Consider the following 15,423-nt stretch of genomic DNA (forward strand, 5'->3'; position numbering starts at 1 on the left):
TTTAATTGATGTATAAAAATAACTTGGAAGTGGATGAGGAAAAGGAATACTCTTTGTGAAAGCAATAGACATGGAACATAGATATTTTTAAACAAGTTAACAAATAATTATTAATTCATACATTGATCATGGAAAACATTGACCGACAAAAGATAAGTTGAATCTTCGTTGATGATACAAGTGTAGGCTATGAATTAGATTAGTTTATAAGATGATAAATTGTGTCAATATATTTACATGAAAGAAAATCTTATGAATGGTACACATTCATCGGAATAATAATAAAAATTTTTAACGACTATATGGTTTTTGTTATTCAAGAACTTCAATTCTCAATGAAAATAGAGGTGACTTCATTCTACACATAACATATAATGTTTTTAGCTCGATTTTGAGCGCTGCTACTATTTCTTTACGGTAAGAACAAATGGTAAGTGAAGTTTTTATTCTGATGAGAGATAAAAATTCAAACTATTTTTGTAAATCCTCAAAAATATTGTAAAAAAGTCCTCAACATGACATACATTTTTATACCGTTGTATCTCTACGGGAAATTTTGGAAAAAGGATTTTTATACAATTTTTTTTCAAAATTCGAGCCTTGCGAGATCAAAGCGTGTGCGATATGAGCGCCACGGCGAAGCCATCATTATTCAAACCAATTCAAACCGTTCAAGCTTGTTATTTTCAAGAAAGAAAAATCTACTCTTAAGGTGATCTATCATTTGGTGCGAGGAGATAACTGCAAAATGGTTGCACGGTTTACTCGGACACCCTTGATTTTTTGAGAAAAATAAAAGTTACACCTTGTTCTCTGATAAAATGAGAATAGCGTGTAACTCATATTTTCTTTCAAATATATCAAGCTACTCGGAATAAACCGTGCAACAGGATTTTTACCGACTGAACTAGTGACAGAGCACCTTAACATTGTATTCGACAGCTTCCTTCTTCACTCCAGTCTCCATGCCAACGAGTGTCAGACGAGGGAAAAAAATGGCGGATCAGGACGATAGAACGCAGTTACCTCCCGGTTGGGAATGCAGATATGACATGCGTAGCGGTCGACCGTATGTAAAAAAACAATAAAATAACGATACTTTTCATACATTATCAACAGACATAATGGAAAATAACATTCCATCGCAATTTCATATGTCAACACTCGTACCTCAAACTCCCTGCGAATGTCACTTATTTCTCGTTCAAATGTCAATTTGTATGGCTTTTTGACCTTGTTAAATTGAGTGAAGAATTTTATTGGCTATTTCATTTTTTTATGTATTCTGTTTCTTTCAAAACGATCGTATTTTGAAAATCAAACGAACAAATTATTTGATATTTTATTCAACAAGTTTGAATTGTTAGATTGTTTTTTGTATAGTAATGGTAAAATCGCATGGGACAACAATTCATTGTGCCATCCCTCATTTTTGTCGAATTTTACTGTTTTTTTTATCAGGTACTTCATCAATCATTTCAACAGAACAACATCATGGGAAGACCCAAGGGTCCGATATTGGCAGTACGCTCAATACGTACAGGGCCAAAATTCTCATATTCCGGCAAGCTCGTCCTCCTCTATGAATCCACCGGAATCCATACCCTTGCAGGTCAGTTTTTTACCCCATTCATTCTTTTTTATCCACAGAATTTTTAAATGTTTATGATAACTAAACAAATGTGAGGCTTGATGCAAAGCTATGACACGATCGTAGATAACCAGAGATGAACAAACTTATTTGGCCTGGTTTCTATGCTAGTTTTTGTACATAATTATTATATTTTTCACGACTAACACAAGCAACATTTCATTAATAATTAAAGGAAAATCAAAGAAATAGAAAGCAAATTTGATCCTTGTACAGTTAAACCTACTATCTTGTTTTAATATTCTTTGAGAATACTGTAATGAAATATAATTTGTTCAACCTGAGATATTATTTAATAGTATACTCTTGCCACCGATGTCTTTAAAATAGTATATTACACACCTAGGGAGGGAAAGTAGACTACTTCAAACCGTGGGCACAATTGTAACTCGAGCCGAAGACGAAGGTGATAAGCACGCGGTTTGAGGTGGTCTAATTTCACTCCCGTGGAGTGTATACTATTTTTCACCACACATGCACCGAAAATTCAACCTTCCGATTTCGGATAGTTGAGCTTTCGGCGCATATGTGGTAAAAAATAAATTTCCAGTCACTGTAATGAACTCAGAAATCCTGATCACTTCTATTTCTTGATTATCCTGGTCATATGTTCCTCCGTAATGGAAAATTTTTGACAGAAACTATGTGGCAGCATTAAACTTGTGGCAAGAATTTTTTCAAAACATGTGAAACTGCAAAATCTTGAAAAAAAATCTGCATTGACAAATCCTTTTGAAATTTTGCATCCAAGTTAAAAAGTTTTGCTATCACGTTTGCCAAATTCCAACTACTTGAAAATAGCTTCTTTATCCTGAAAACTGTAACAGATCAGGGTGACTGGAATTTGGCAGATTCATGTAATCTTAAAATGATTCTTTAGTTTTCAAAAATTAACCAATTGAAAAATACACATTCTATTGGATATCGTTGATTTTTCAAGAAAAACAATGTCACACCTCCTCTGATGGAAGGAGAACAACATGTAACTTGCATTTTTCTTAAAATCTTAAGTTTCTGCAACGAATACAAGCAATAGGATTTTCACAAGCAATCTAGCTGATAGATCGGCTTAAACATAATTTTATCAGTACAGAAGAGAAACATGTACAGTTGATGATATTTTTTTCTGAAAAAAAAAAAGTGATTACTCGAATTCAAAAATATTTTGGAATGCAAAAATAAAAATCATTAGAATTTGTCTGCAGGGTAATGAAAATTTGATGAATTCTTTATCCGTGACCTAAAAATCTTGAAAGTAATTATGATAAAAAATGATCTGATTTAGAGGTCCTAATATTCTTATATTAAATTAAAGAGAATGCAGTGACTCATGCAGGAATAAATCTGGTACTTTGAGAGACTGCGTCCATGAAAAAATAAATCAATGTCCAGTTTTGTCACTTTTTGCACTGACTTTTCTCCACCCTTCCATCGACGCTTAATTAAACCAACTATTATGTACGCACGCTGCACATGGACCTTTTGTTTTCCTTGGTTTGGGTTTTTTTTTCAACTTTTCTAACGCAACAAAGACTGGTGGAGGTGGTGGTAATTTCGTTTATACCGGCGGGCACAGAGCCTTGCAAGTATATCCGACTCCATCGCCATATAGCAATCCTCAGCTTGCATTTTTACCACCAAGCATTCAGGTAGGTTCATTGAAAACCCATAAAAATCATTAACTACAATTATTTTTCAATCAAACATCCAACTTGTAACTATTGCAAAAACTGTCACTCACTCCTTGTAGCCCTTGAACACTCAATGTTTATTATAATTAAGTTATTGTCGAACTGTTGAATGTAACGTGCAGTACGCAATCGAAATTCATATCAATTCTTCTATGCGTGCGTAGGATCTAAAAACCCCGATGTCCATACGCTCCATCAGTGCAACAACTAATCGATTCGGTGAGATGACTATAGGATCTCCCACGCCAATAAAAAATATGGAAACCAGCTTGACACAGAACGGGGATACGGAAATACAAGTTTCGAAAATCAACGCTATGTTTCCAACCGTCTCTGACACTCATATTCGACTCTTACTGAAAAAGTGAGATGAAACAATTACAATCTTGAATGGCAGCTCTCTTTAAAGAGAGTTTATTCTAATAATTGCCTTTTCTAATTACTGGAAAACTTGCTTTCTATATCTCTTGATACGAATAATACCTCAATCATTTTCTGTCACTACTTATGAATAACATTTTTTTACGCTTATTTTTCCAGTCGAAAACCATCAATCTATCAAAATCAGTAGTTTTTTTTCTGGAAACTTAAGCCTAAAATATTCTCAATCAAAATCTTCTTTCGCTCTAATTTGTGTGGCTTTTTTCGTCTAAAACTAACTCGTCACATTGCTCATTTCTGACCAAATTCTTTTGTGATCGGATCGTTCAATAATAATCTAACCATTCAACAAATTCTCTAAAATAATTGAAATATAAATACTTTTAATTTCTTGCAAACTTTCAGGATTAGAGTTTAAGTTTCTAGCCAATGTATTTCAGGTACCATAATCGTGCAGCTCTGGTCGTGAGTGCTCTCCAAGTCGAGAAGAATCCACTTTGTGAACCAGGACCTTGCACTCCGGTCGGAGTGCACTCCAACTATGCTGTGTCACGATGGCGACTGCCGGTTCATGCCATACATGCAGCGCTAACTCTGAGTCCACCACGTGGGGCAAGACCAACCCCAAACTCCCCAAAAATGAAACTTAGGTTTATGCAAATTTCATTGTTTCTTTCAGTCACACCCAAATCCTGGATGCTAGATGTTGATACCTTGACATTTTATCTACATATAAATTTTGTACATCATTGTATAGATAGATCGAATATTATTACTCGATGCAGTATATCTTTTTCTGGTGATTAGTCAAACAGTAAATAGTAAAACATGTGAAATTTGAAAAAAAAATCACTCTCTTTTAAATTCCATTCATGTTTGAATATTTCAAAAGTCCAGTGAGAAATAATTTGATTGAACGTTCGATAGATTGCGAGCTTGAAATTTTACAAATTTTAAATCAGATTTTTCACATAATTTTTTCTTATATAATCTTTTTACTACAAGTTTATAATGTCGATATTAGGTTTGAGGTTTTTAATATCGAAAATATCTAAAATATCAGATCATTTGTCTACAACCCTGCATCTTGTAACATTGTTCAAACGGTAAAACAAAAATTTGCAAAAATTCTAAAAATATTATCAAGTTGAGAGATTCAACAATTGTTTCAATTGGAAAGATTAATTTTAAGTACTTTCAATAAGTGATTGCAAATGGGAAGGATAGAATCGAGTTTGCTCTTACTTGCAATAAATTTTAATAATAATTAGAGAAATTTGCAAATTTATTGATTACCGTACACCTTGTAATACTGAATATGTACAGAATCTGTTTCAGCGCTGTGTAGAAGTAGCATGCGTCGAGATTCTCTGCCCGTCTGTTAGTTCGATATTGTGAATATTTCTGAATATTTTTGAACAGTATTCTTTGTAGAATTGAGGATTTTCCTCGAGGAAGAATCGAAATTGAAATTCATGCAATAATTGTTGCTCGCAAGTTACACTCAAGCACATTGATTTCAAAAGGAAAATCCTTAATTATTTAATATATGCATTTTGATATGCGAATTTCTTAGGAAAAGGAGGGTAGAACGAAAACTTTGGAAACATTTTTTTTGGCAGCAATCCCTCTTAAAGCTTGCCAAAGAAAAATCAAGAGACACACGTAAATTACTTTGCTATTTGCAGATCCTTTGGAATATCGGCAACCATGCTACTATTTAGAAATTACACAAATTTTCATTCATTTTTCTCTTTGCTTGTTTAATTTTTTCAATTTATGTTTTTTCTTTCCTTTCGTTTCAGTTTCGTCATCAATAATCCGTTCATTAAATGAGGAAATAAATAAATAAAAAAAAAAACGAATTGTGGATAGGTTAGTTTTCGTTTATCAACGTTATTATATCGTTTTTCTTTTTTGACATTTGATTTTGTTCTGTGTTTTCGTTTTTCTATCAGGTGATAAATTGAGACGAGTTTTGTTTTCTCAACAAACGAGAGAAATATCAACATTTTTATCTACAGGGACATCGACAGGGCTCCTAAACTTGAGTTCAGGACTAAAATCCGAGTTGAAAATTTCAGTAATATTTTTGATCAAGCTTTTTTTGAACGAGTTACCAATTGATGAGAGTCCAGAGAGGAACCAGTTTTGTGAAGTACAAAATTTGTCACAGAAAATCTTCCCGGCAGCGATTCTTTATCCATAATTCTTTAGTCCTGAGAGTTAAGACGAAAAATTCCTGCAGGAAACAGTTATAGTTTCTATCAACTCTTGAAACTAAAGTACTGAAAATGGGAAATCACTGCCCCAAACTTTTTGGCAAGAAATTTGGTGCGCTACAAAGGTGTTTCAGGGTTTTGGGCTCCATCTCGAATGGTTATAATATTATGTGCATACATGAGCACACGCTCTTAAAATGATCAAAAATTCAAATCGTTCAAAAAAAGGTCTGATGAAATACATCACTGGATTTTTCTACCAGGGTCAGTTCTCAACTTGAGTTCACATTTTGCCATGGGATACCCTGTATACACCCAGTAGCATGAGTTTTTCAATGCATGTGCATCGGACACTAAAAATATTCGTAACAGTGATAATTAATGTAATTATTTGACCATGTAAAAAAAGGAATGCTCTATTAGTGCGGAATATGAATGGCTATGAAACAAAAAAACAAAAAAAAGCACGCCGCCACGAAATTTGAAAACTGTTGTATGATCCAAATAATTCAGAACAAATGATTTAAGCATACCCTTCTGGGATCTGTAAATCCCCAATCTGATTTTTCTGAAACTTTTTCGAAAGCATTTGAAACTTGATTCTTGTATTCATTTTAGAGTACATGATAAACATCCACCGTCAGTTATATTTTTTTTGAAAAACCAACGGGATTGACTTCTTCAAGAAATTCACAATATTTTTTTCGATGTACTCGAAATAATAGAATTTTCTTAATTTTTTGCACATCCGTAAAAAAAAAAATACAAAAACAAAACTCCATATTTATTGCCTGCTATTCTCGAATTAAAAAAAAATTATATTAAAAATGCAACGAGGAAACAAATTCGAGCGTTATTTTCAACGCAAATGCGTATTGAAGTTTCTAACGAAAAAACAACGTCGATGACATTGCTGTAATAGGATCATTTTTTTTTTCGTTTCTATATCGTCGAAATTGCAGTAATTGTTTTGTCTAATTGTAAAGTGTATGCACCCTTTTAATGTTAAGGGAAGGATTCGTAAGCTGCTCCCTTTAATTGAATATTCTTTTTAACGTGTTTGATCTCAGGTACCTGAAAAATGTTTTTCCAAAAGTTGACGAAACTCTGCTGCTCGACATTCTTGAACAGAGCGACAACAACGTTCACAAAGCGTCGGAAAAACTTATCGAGCGTGGATTCGAAAAACGAAACCCAACTGGACCCAGCAAATCAGTAGCACGTGTCAAAGAAGAAGCAATGGTAAAATGAAAGCCCTTTTATGGTTAAAAAAAAAAATACATTTTGCATTTTTTCTGTGATAATTATAGTCTCAACCGCCTTGAAAAACTTGAATATTAATTTTCCACATAATGGTTATAATTGCTAACAAAATGTTAATATTTCATGCGGATATTTTCAGGCCAAGCCAGCACAGGTCGCACCAACGCCACCACCTCGCATGAAAAGTTTGGAAGAAAAAAATAAAAGTATGGGACATTGCAATGAGTTGATGCTCGTTATGAATTCATTCCATTAAATAGCTCGTTTCTTATTATATTCTTTATTGCTTAAATTTTGATTAATTTCTCAACGGTCACGTCGGTTTGGTTACAGTGAAGAACCGTTTGATGGAGAAATTCAAAACTGTACCGGAACGAGTGATTACGCTGGCAATGGACAGCGTCGACTACGATGAAGAACGAGCGATTCACATTTTGAATATAATGGTAGTCGAAGATGCGATTCAACCGACACGAACTTGTAGCAGTCAGAGGTATTAGAATGAAAAAAATTATCATTTCTAGTCGATTTTTTTAACGAGTTATGAATCTTTAATGAAAGATATTTCAAATCTAATCGGGAAAACGAAAAGACAACTTTGATAAAAATGCGGTCGAATTTTTCGATTCCTTGACGAGTAATAAAGAGGAAACTCGAATATTGAGTCTTATTTTTAATTAAAAATTTGGTTTACACATTACACACTCAAAGAGAATTTTCTCTCTGAATGTTATTAAACAAAAAAACACTTTGATTAATTGGAATTACATAAATTTGATGAAACGAATATTACGAAAACAATGTCGATCCGAAAACTTATTTAATGGAAAGATTAAATTTTGCTTTTCATGGTTATTTTGTAGCAGTAAAAGCGACGATCGAAAGGACAGCCCACCAATCACCGAGGCTATTAAACTCACAGCTTCACCCGTTAAAAAAATCATCAAGGACGTCGACGCAGATAAAGCGAAAAGATCAAAAAATAAAAACGAAGCGCCAAAGTTAGTACGATCTTGGTCTCGTGCGTGAATAGCAGCCAAAGATTTTTTTCTTATTTTCCTCTTTTGTACGCTTCGAGGATTGTTCGTAACTTATTTTTCTTCTCAGGGTATCACGTGGAACAAGTACCACTGAAGACAACAAGTATAAATCACCATATCTTACCAAAGCAGTTGGTGCTAATTCCGATTTACCGAAAGGACCGAACAACGATTTACTACTGTAAGTATTATAAAAAAAAAAAAATCATTTCAAAATGAATGGTTATCACAAATAACTGACTTTTTCAATAAGCCATTTTAAGTATTGAAGCGATTGAGAATTTGAAAAAAAAAATCGAGTCAAATTAATTGGCTTTCAGACCATAAAATCCCATTAGAAACAAAAACCAGCTGGGAAAAAGTCTAACTGATGACGATCAAAGTAATAAAACATTTATACCATTTTTTATGAAAAAATATTTTACGGGATCTCTATACGAGATTAAAGGAATGTACTCATTTGCAGTAGGGTACATTACAGTATTCAATTTTTATAAAAAATCGAATTTCCAGACCTGAATACGCGCCTTGGGCCGGGCCCGATCCGACTTTATTGACGTCAGAGTCTTATATAAAATCCATGGCTCTCGGGAAGGATTCGTCACTCGTGTCCGGTGGACGAAGCTTGGCAAAGGGTCCAAACACGGAATTGCGCAAGGGTCCGTTAAGGGGCTTAGCTCAGGGTTCGATATATTCGCAGAGAAACGTCGCGAACCTCGAAAGTCGTGGAAAATGAGACATGTGCAATTGTTTCTCCTAAAAAAAAGAAAAAAGAATTCTTAATCGGAGAAAAAGAATGCTTGTACCAAGAGCGTCGATTGAGGAAGTTTATCGGACAGATTTTTGATCGTTTCTTGTTTCAAATCTGTAATTATGCTTATCCTTAGATATTTTTTATTTCATTGTTATGTCATTCGTTCAATTGTTCATCACTTTTAGATGATTTGTTAGATTTTACAGATCTTTTCTGTTCTTCTTTCGTTTCTTTTTTCGACTACTTACGTTTGCGAAACTTTAAAGTTGAGTTGTTGATTTTGTCATTTTTGATTACTGCATTGAAGATTGAGAAACTTCTTAGCACGCATTTCAGTGCATCGGGAGATTTCAGACTCATCTCTCTTTTCCTATTATTGAATATTTTTGTCTATCACATATCCAAAAAATGTTGATGTTTTATGCATTCGACAGATTCTCCGCGTGAGCATTTACTAAATATGCAGATTATTCTTGGACAAACCGATGCAAGTTCCCATGCTCAATCCATGGAATCAGATAAAATGTTGTTCAGCTATTTACATATATCAACAATCCATTTGAAAATAATTCTGATAAATATAATAATTGCATAACAAACCAATCGAATATTTTTTTTTCGCAATATGGATTCTCAAAGAATATTATTATTTTCGCTTTTAAAGTAACTGAAATGCATTCAATATTGCATCATTAAAAATAAGATATGAATCAGATCAATCAATTGTCTCGTTATCCTACCAATTATGGATAAAGTTTCGCCGTCGAAATTCAGCACTGCTCAAAAACGTAGATAAACATATCCTGGATTGGTAAAAATATATGAAATGTTGATCGGTTCGTTGAAGAATCTTCTTTATTTATCTCACTGCGAGCAAATGTCGAATTATATGTTGTCTGTGTGAATGAAATTGTCTAGTGAAAAACAAAAGGTTTTGTCAACACGAACTTCGATTTATTCTGTGTGTATTCAAGGATTTCATTGTGCGTAATCGCAAACACTTACTACGATATTATCGTTAAAATACATCAGTAAGAAGGAAAAAACAGCGTGGAGTGAAATGGGAAGAAAAAGAAAGGATAAGAAGAAACCGTGGGAATGTTGAAATGTGAAAAGATAAACTAATCACTGGTGCGCCCAATCCTTGATATTGAATGGTACAACTCCGCAGAATAATGAATAGAATCTCCTAAAATAAGAATCATCAGTTATGTTTATTGAAATGAAAATGAGACCGGAGCCATTGTAAGCATCAGTATTAACTCAACAAATGTTCATAGTAGTTTTTAAATAGTGGCTCTTCTCATTGTAAAATTCGTTGGTTTCGTTCATTGAGCAATGAATGGGAAGGTTTGTTTTTGAGTCCTGTAACAATGGATATTGAATAGCGTAAGGATTGTATGAGCGAAGAAAAAAAATGAAACATTGCTCATATCTTGATGAGAGGGGGACAAAAAAGAACTGACGAATGAAAGAAAGAACAGGAAGCCTGGAAAAAAAGAGGGCAAGGTCAATTCAGGACTACGTAGAGGAAAAATGTGAATTAGTGGCAAGACTAAGACTATAACTAGTACTTGAATGTGCCATAATTAAATTGATATACAAAGGTATTTTCATAGCTTCATCCAAAGAGAGAGAGAGAGAGAAAGAGGAAACAAAGAAAAATAAATCAATAATCCTGCCTTTAAAAAGAACCTAATATGTGAATACAGAAGTAATGAAACAAAGAAAAAAATAAATAAGATGGGCTGTGGCTGAAAAGTTAGTTGGGGGCTATTTTTATAGCTTTTTGACTCTTGGAGATACTAAAGGTGGATGAAATAATCTATTTTGACTATATTTTAAGTATCGCCGCCGAGTGTGCATAAACAAGATATAAATGTAGAAGAACCCGTGGAAAAACTATCCCTCTTTTCGACGCTCCAACTAGTGTATCTGAAAAAATGTTTCAATTAATTCAAATGTAATCTCGAACACAGGAAAACCAGTAAAATTCGACATGATTTATGGCTCTCTTTTTTCTTAAATTTGTCAAATATTTTGAACATTTGAAGAATCTTCAAGTCAAGAGGCACGTAACGGAAAGCTTGCACGAGCCCTGCTGCACTCTTATATAATTGAATAATATGATTTGTGGAGACTTTTCCGTTTTTTTGAAATCTAATATATCAACTTCAATTTCCGAAAAATTAATTTTTCTCTCGAAAAATGTTGGATATTGCTTCGAATTTGTCGAATACATCCACAAGAGTTCCATATTTTCTATCACTATTCAATCCCGTTTTACAAAGTTTTGAATAACAAAATATTTACTGGAATAATGCAATATAAACTTCAACGTTCTTTCATTTTCAACTAAATTTTGCCACTATCTAGAAATTTCTACGAATTCATAGTCGTCAACGTATGTTTCGCATTACCTTGGTTAAATCATTAAAATCATTAAATTTTATATGACTGAGATGTAGAATATTTCAAGCATAGTATATTACACACCTAGGGAGGGAAAATAGACTACTTCAAACCGCGGGCAGAATTGTCACCCGAGCCGAAGGCGAGGGTGATAAGCACGCGGTTTGAGGTGGTCTAATTTCACTCCCGTGGAGTGTATACGATTTTTCTGTCCGACGCAGGCGGAATGCGGCAACTTCGGCCCGCGCTTGGGTGACAATTCTGCCCGCGGTTTGAAGTAGTCTATTTTCCCTCCCTAGGTGTGTAATATACTATTGAAGCAACAGTTTTCCAGCGAAATTTCATAGTTTCGTTGTTAAAAATTTAGAACGGAAACGAGTAACATTTTATCGAGATACACAGCTGGAGCTGTCATCTTGTAGCTATAGAAATCAGCCTCATACAATTTCCTGATTCACACGCTTCTTCCATCCGATGTAACGCTAGAATAAAAATACTTTGCCAAAAATGTGAAAAAAAAAGAAGAGAAAAACACAATTTGCCAAATAAGACGATTTTAGAATGTTTTTCTCTTTAGAATCGTTGAACATTCGTCTTAAAGATCGAAAGAAGAATGAAGATAATAATATACGTGACAATTTTTGTGTGCGTTAGATATTCGTCATTGAACTTGTAACGTAAATGTCTCACTTTCGTTGTGAACTTTTTGTTCATGGAACAAAAAAAGGGCAGCGTTTTTCCGTTGTTATTACGGTAAAAGTGGTTTCGTCCAATGATACGAACTCGCGAGTTTGTATTATTAGTATTATATCAATAAAAAAAGAATGAAAGAAAATGGTAATAAAAAAAAAAGAAAAATTTTTTCAACATAAAGACTCAATGCAACTCAATCACTTTATGCAATGTACTCTTAAATAATAGAAATGAGAACTATTTTTAACAATGGCTAGTGTACTTGCTAGAAAGGATCGAAGAACCAAAATATATATTATACATATAAAATATATATTTAGATATTTGCCAAGCTATTGCCAATTTTTAGCACAGTCAATAATTACGTCCCAAATTAACGTCCCTCTAATAAAGCGTTATAATTAACGCTTTATCTCGTCCCAAGGACGAATCGAACAGAACGAATGTTCACTCATATTAGAAAATTGAAAATGCTTTGCAGGTTAGAAAAAATAGAAAAATAACAAAATCACGTTAACTAAATGACGAAAATACACGTGAAGAAATAGCCGATGCACGACGAAATAAACTGAATGGATGATGGTTGGAAAACAACAACAAAAACGAGTAACCGTGTATATGGTAGATATTCAACAGACAATGTATCCCTCTTTACCCATACATATCTGTGCAATAAATACATCTGTAGCCACACAATTATTTTATGACTATTTATTGAATTTAGAGATTGAAAAAATTACATTTTTTTTCTTATTCATTGATAAATGCAGCTAAAAATAACTCAACTTCAATCTGACATTGAATTTGCTGAATTTTCAATTCTAAGCGGATAACACGATTTTGCACATTCCTGATAAAAACTTAAAAAAGATTTCGAAGAATGCGTCTACTTGAAACCTGCTGGAGAACTTATCATTGAAAATAAAAATATTCTTGTTTAGTACAAAGAGTGGACCTCTAATATGTCTAATTTGTACAATCATAACAAGAGTTTGACTCGATGGTCAATAACTTAATAATATCACATTTTAATTTTAAATCTTCGAGAGATTTATAGAAATGTATTTACTAGAATCTACGATAGCGAAGTATGAAATCTAAAGATAGGATTTTTTGGAACGTTCGAATATTGACAAAACAACTACGATCGTCGGAAAAAAGTTATCGTTCATTCTAGAATAGAGCCAATATTTTTCTCTTGATGCACAGCTTCGAGAATAAATTTCAGTTCAGACTTGCGACTAGATTGAAAACGTTACTGCATTAAAGAGAAAATATTTATCAGAGTCAAAAACAAGAATTACGGAATGATACATTGAAGGTTCTCTTCGTTATACAATTTTTTTTTTCAATGACGGTGTTCACTTTTGCATTGATCATTCAGCCATAAAACATATTGCATTGATTGCAGTTATAAAAATCTTTTTGAATTTATGTGCTCAATAACATCATTCAATTCAATTATGAAAATTAATATCATTTTTCATGTTCGAAGTTAGCATAGCTTTTATTATTAAGAAACAAGTTTGAAAAAATTTTGAGAAAAGTGTTACAATCTTGCAAAAGTGTTGAAATCTTCCAAGTGAGAGCACATTATTCAAAGTAAAATGTTTCTTGCAATGAACTTTGAATTTCTAATATCATGCCAAGCGCAGGAGTGTTCATTGATCGATTTTAAACTTTCTATGACAACAATTATCGATCAGTTATTATAAATGGTTATCAATTCACAGACATTGTTTTGATTTAATACTCTCCATTTGTATTAGTGAAAAATCAGAGAATGTTTGATAACAAGTCAATGTTTTTGAAGAACTGAATTACAGAGATCTTTTATGAATGTTCCAACAAACCTATAAAATTGTGCTCTATTTTTTTTCTTTAGATGAGAAATAATTAGGACTGGTTAATGATGGAACAATGATACATTAAAGTGTAGATTTGTGCTGGAGAACCTCAAACTTCGTCTTCGTTCAATAACATATTTGGTATTCCATCATTTATTGGGAATTTTCTGCCAGACTCTGGACATAACAAATCTCCATTTATCACTTCAACTTCCAGCAGAACGTGATGAACCTTTTTCAAAAAATCCTCATTCGTTTCAAAATCTTGTATCAAAGTTTGTGGCAATTCACCAACGTGGCCAATCTGCAATGTAAAAAACCATTCTTTGAATCCCTTTGATTAATTACAAATGAATTCAATGATTCATGACAAATAGCAGTCATTTTTTTTACTCCTTTTTGATCATTGGATTTTTAAACTTGACAGTTTTAAAATAGATTTTCCTTAGTAACATTGAGAAATTCACTCTTGTTCCCATTACAGATCCAGATTGATATCAATGCATCTATTATTTATCAATATTTCACTGTTTCTATCCATTCCGAGTAGAAATTACAATGTCCACAAACTCTTTAACAACTCACAATTGATTCATTGAATCAATTTATGGGAATGGTTCTTTTTTTCATTAACATGTTCACGTTCACTATCATTTTTCAATTAGCACCGTTCGCTTTCATTTACTCTGCTACGAGAGCAAACAAAAAAATTTTTCTTTGCGATTTTTTATAAAAAAACATCAAAAAGTGGCTTGAGTACTATCTAAAAATTTTTTTTCATAAGAAAAGTTTTAGATTTGAAACAGTGAAATCTATTCCATTTTTAACAGGCTTGCGCCTATAACAGCAGCGCAAGTATGACTGTTAAATTTTATTTTGAAAAACCCTTCTATCGAAATATTACGGTAGTACGAAAGAATTTTTTACTTACACTTTCTGCAGCTTTCCACAAAGTAGCCCAATCCAATTTTGGTATTATTCTAACAATGAGTTCCGAATTGAAATCTACCTCCGAAACTTTAATGTCCTTTGCCTATAGAAAACCGGAAAAAAGCAATAAAACATGTACATAGTGGCAGTAGATATTCGATAAATGAAAACAGTACGAGAAAGTCACGAACTGCCATAACACGTGCTTCATAACGACTATATTTCCAACTGCGGTATCTAAACACCTAACCTTCAAAATTTCCGTAATTTTGAATATTTGTACGAATTTGTACATTTATGTACTTACAACAATCCCAAGAGGATAACCAACGGACACTCCTTTTAGACATTTTGAAGTTAACATGTTGTGTGTTAAAAGCTTCATTTTCTCAAATAATACGAAAATGCAATCCAAATATATACGGTGCCGCGCACAAATTTGCACAATTAACCTACGAACCACACTGTTCTTTATTTCTTCTGGTCCTTCTGGTTCTGTGGCGTATACAAAGGTCCCGAAATCTCGATAAGATTCGAAG

General features: G+C 33.2%; 2 protein-coding genes across 5 annotated transcripts; one reads left to right on the forward strand and one right to left on the reverse strand.

Annotated features, from left to right (window-relative positions):
• The first annotated feature begins 566 nt into the window (after positions 1-566).
• Positions 567-11,009, forward strand: LOC122412297 (uncharacterized). Of its 4 annotated transcripts, none has more exons than XM_043421751.1 (11): positions 567-1,069; positions 1,486-1,612; positions 3,184-3,300; positions 3,507-3,706; positions 4,164-4,373; positions 7,016-7,187; positions 7,348-7,414; positions 7,542-7,701; positions 8,072-8,209; positions 8,316-8,429; positions 8,762-11,009. In XM_043421751.1, exons 1-11 carry the CDS (start codon positions 966-968, stop codon positions 8,982-8,984), a joined length of 1,632 nt encoding a protein of 543 aa, XP_043277686.1. In that variant the 5' UTR covers positions 567-965; the 3' UTR covers positions 8,985-11,009. The 4 variants fall into 4 exon arrangements, with proteins under 4 accessions (XP_043277686.1, XP_043277685.1, XP_043277687.1 ...); XM_043421750.1 differs by having other exon boundaries at positions 570-1,069; positions 1,462-1,612; XM_043421752.1 differs by lacking the exon at positions 3,184-3,300 and having other exon boundaries at positions 580-1,069; positions 1,462-1,612.
• A 1,794-nt stretch (positions 11,010-12,803) lies between these two features.
• On the reverse strand, positions 12,804-15,423 carry Trmt112 (tRNA methyltransferase subunit 11-2). The gene is made up of 3 exons (XM_043421772.1): positions 15,192-15,423; positions 14,886-14,987; positions 12,804-14,258 (listed from the first exon to the last, which is right to left on the reverse strand). Exons 1-3 carry the CDS (start codon positions 15,267-15,269, stop codon positions 14,064-14,066), a joined length of 375 nt encoding a protein of 124 aa, XP_043277707.1. The 5' UTR covers positions 15,270-15,423; the 3' UTR covers positions 12,804-14,063.

The sequence above is a fragment of the Venturia canescens genome, chromosome 6 (genome assembly GCF_019457755.1).
Source record: "Venturia canescens isolate UGA chromosome 6, ASM1945775v1, whole genome shotgun sequence".
Classification (NCBI taxonomy): domain Eukaryota; kingdom Metazoa; phylum Arthropoda; class Insecta; order Hymenoptera; family Ichneumonidae; genus Venturia; species Venturia canescens.

Coding starts and splice junctions, on each gene's coding strand:
- LOC122412297 (XM_043421750.1), top strand. CDS start 966: ATGCCAACGAGTGTCAGACGAGGGAAAAAAATGGCGGATCAGGACGAT. Junction 7,188..7,347: donor GTGTCAAAGAAGAAGCAATG/GTAAAATGAAAG, acceptor GGATATTTTCAG/GCCAAGCCAGCACAGGTCGC. Junction 8,430..8,761: donor CCGAACAACGATTTACTACT/GTAAGTATTATA, acceptor TCGAATTTCCAG/ACCTGAATACGCGCCTTGGG.
- Trmt112 (XM_043421772.1), bottom strand. CDS start 15,269: ATGAAGCTTTTAACACACAACATGTTAACTTCAAAATGTCTAAAAGGA. Junction 14,988..15,191: donor GTTATCCTCTTGGGATTGTT/GTAAGTACATAA, acceptor GGTTTTCTATAG/GCAAAGGACATTAAAGTTTC. Junction 14,259..14,885: donor TGTGGAAAGCTGCAGAAAGT/GTAAGTAAAAAA, acceptor TTTACATTGCAG/ATTGGCCACGTTGGTGAATT.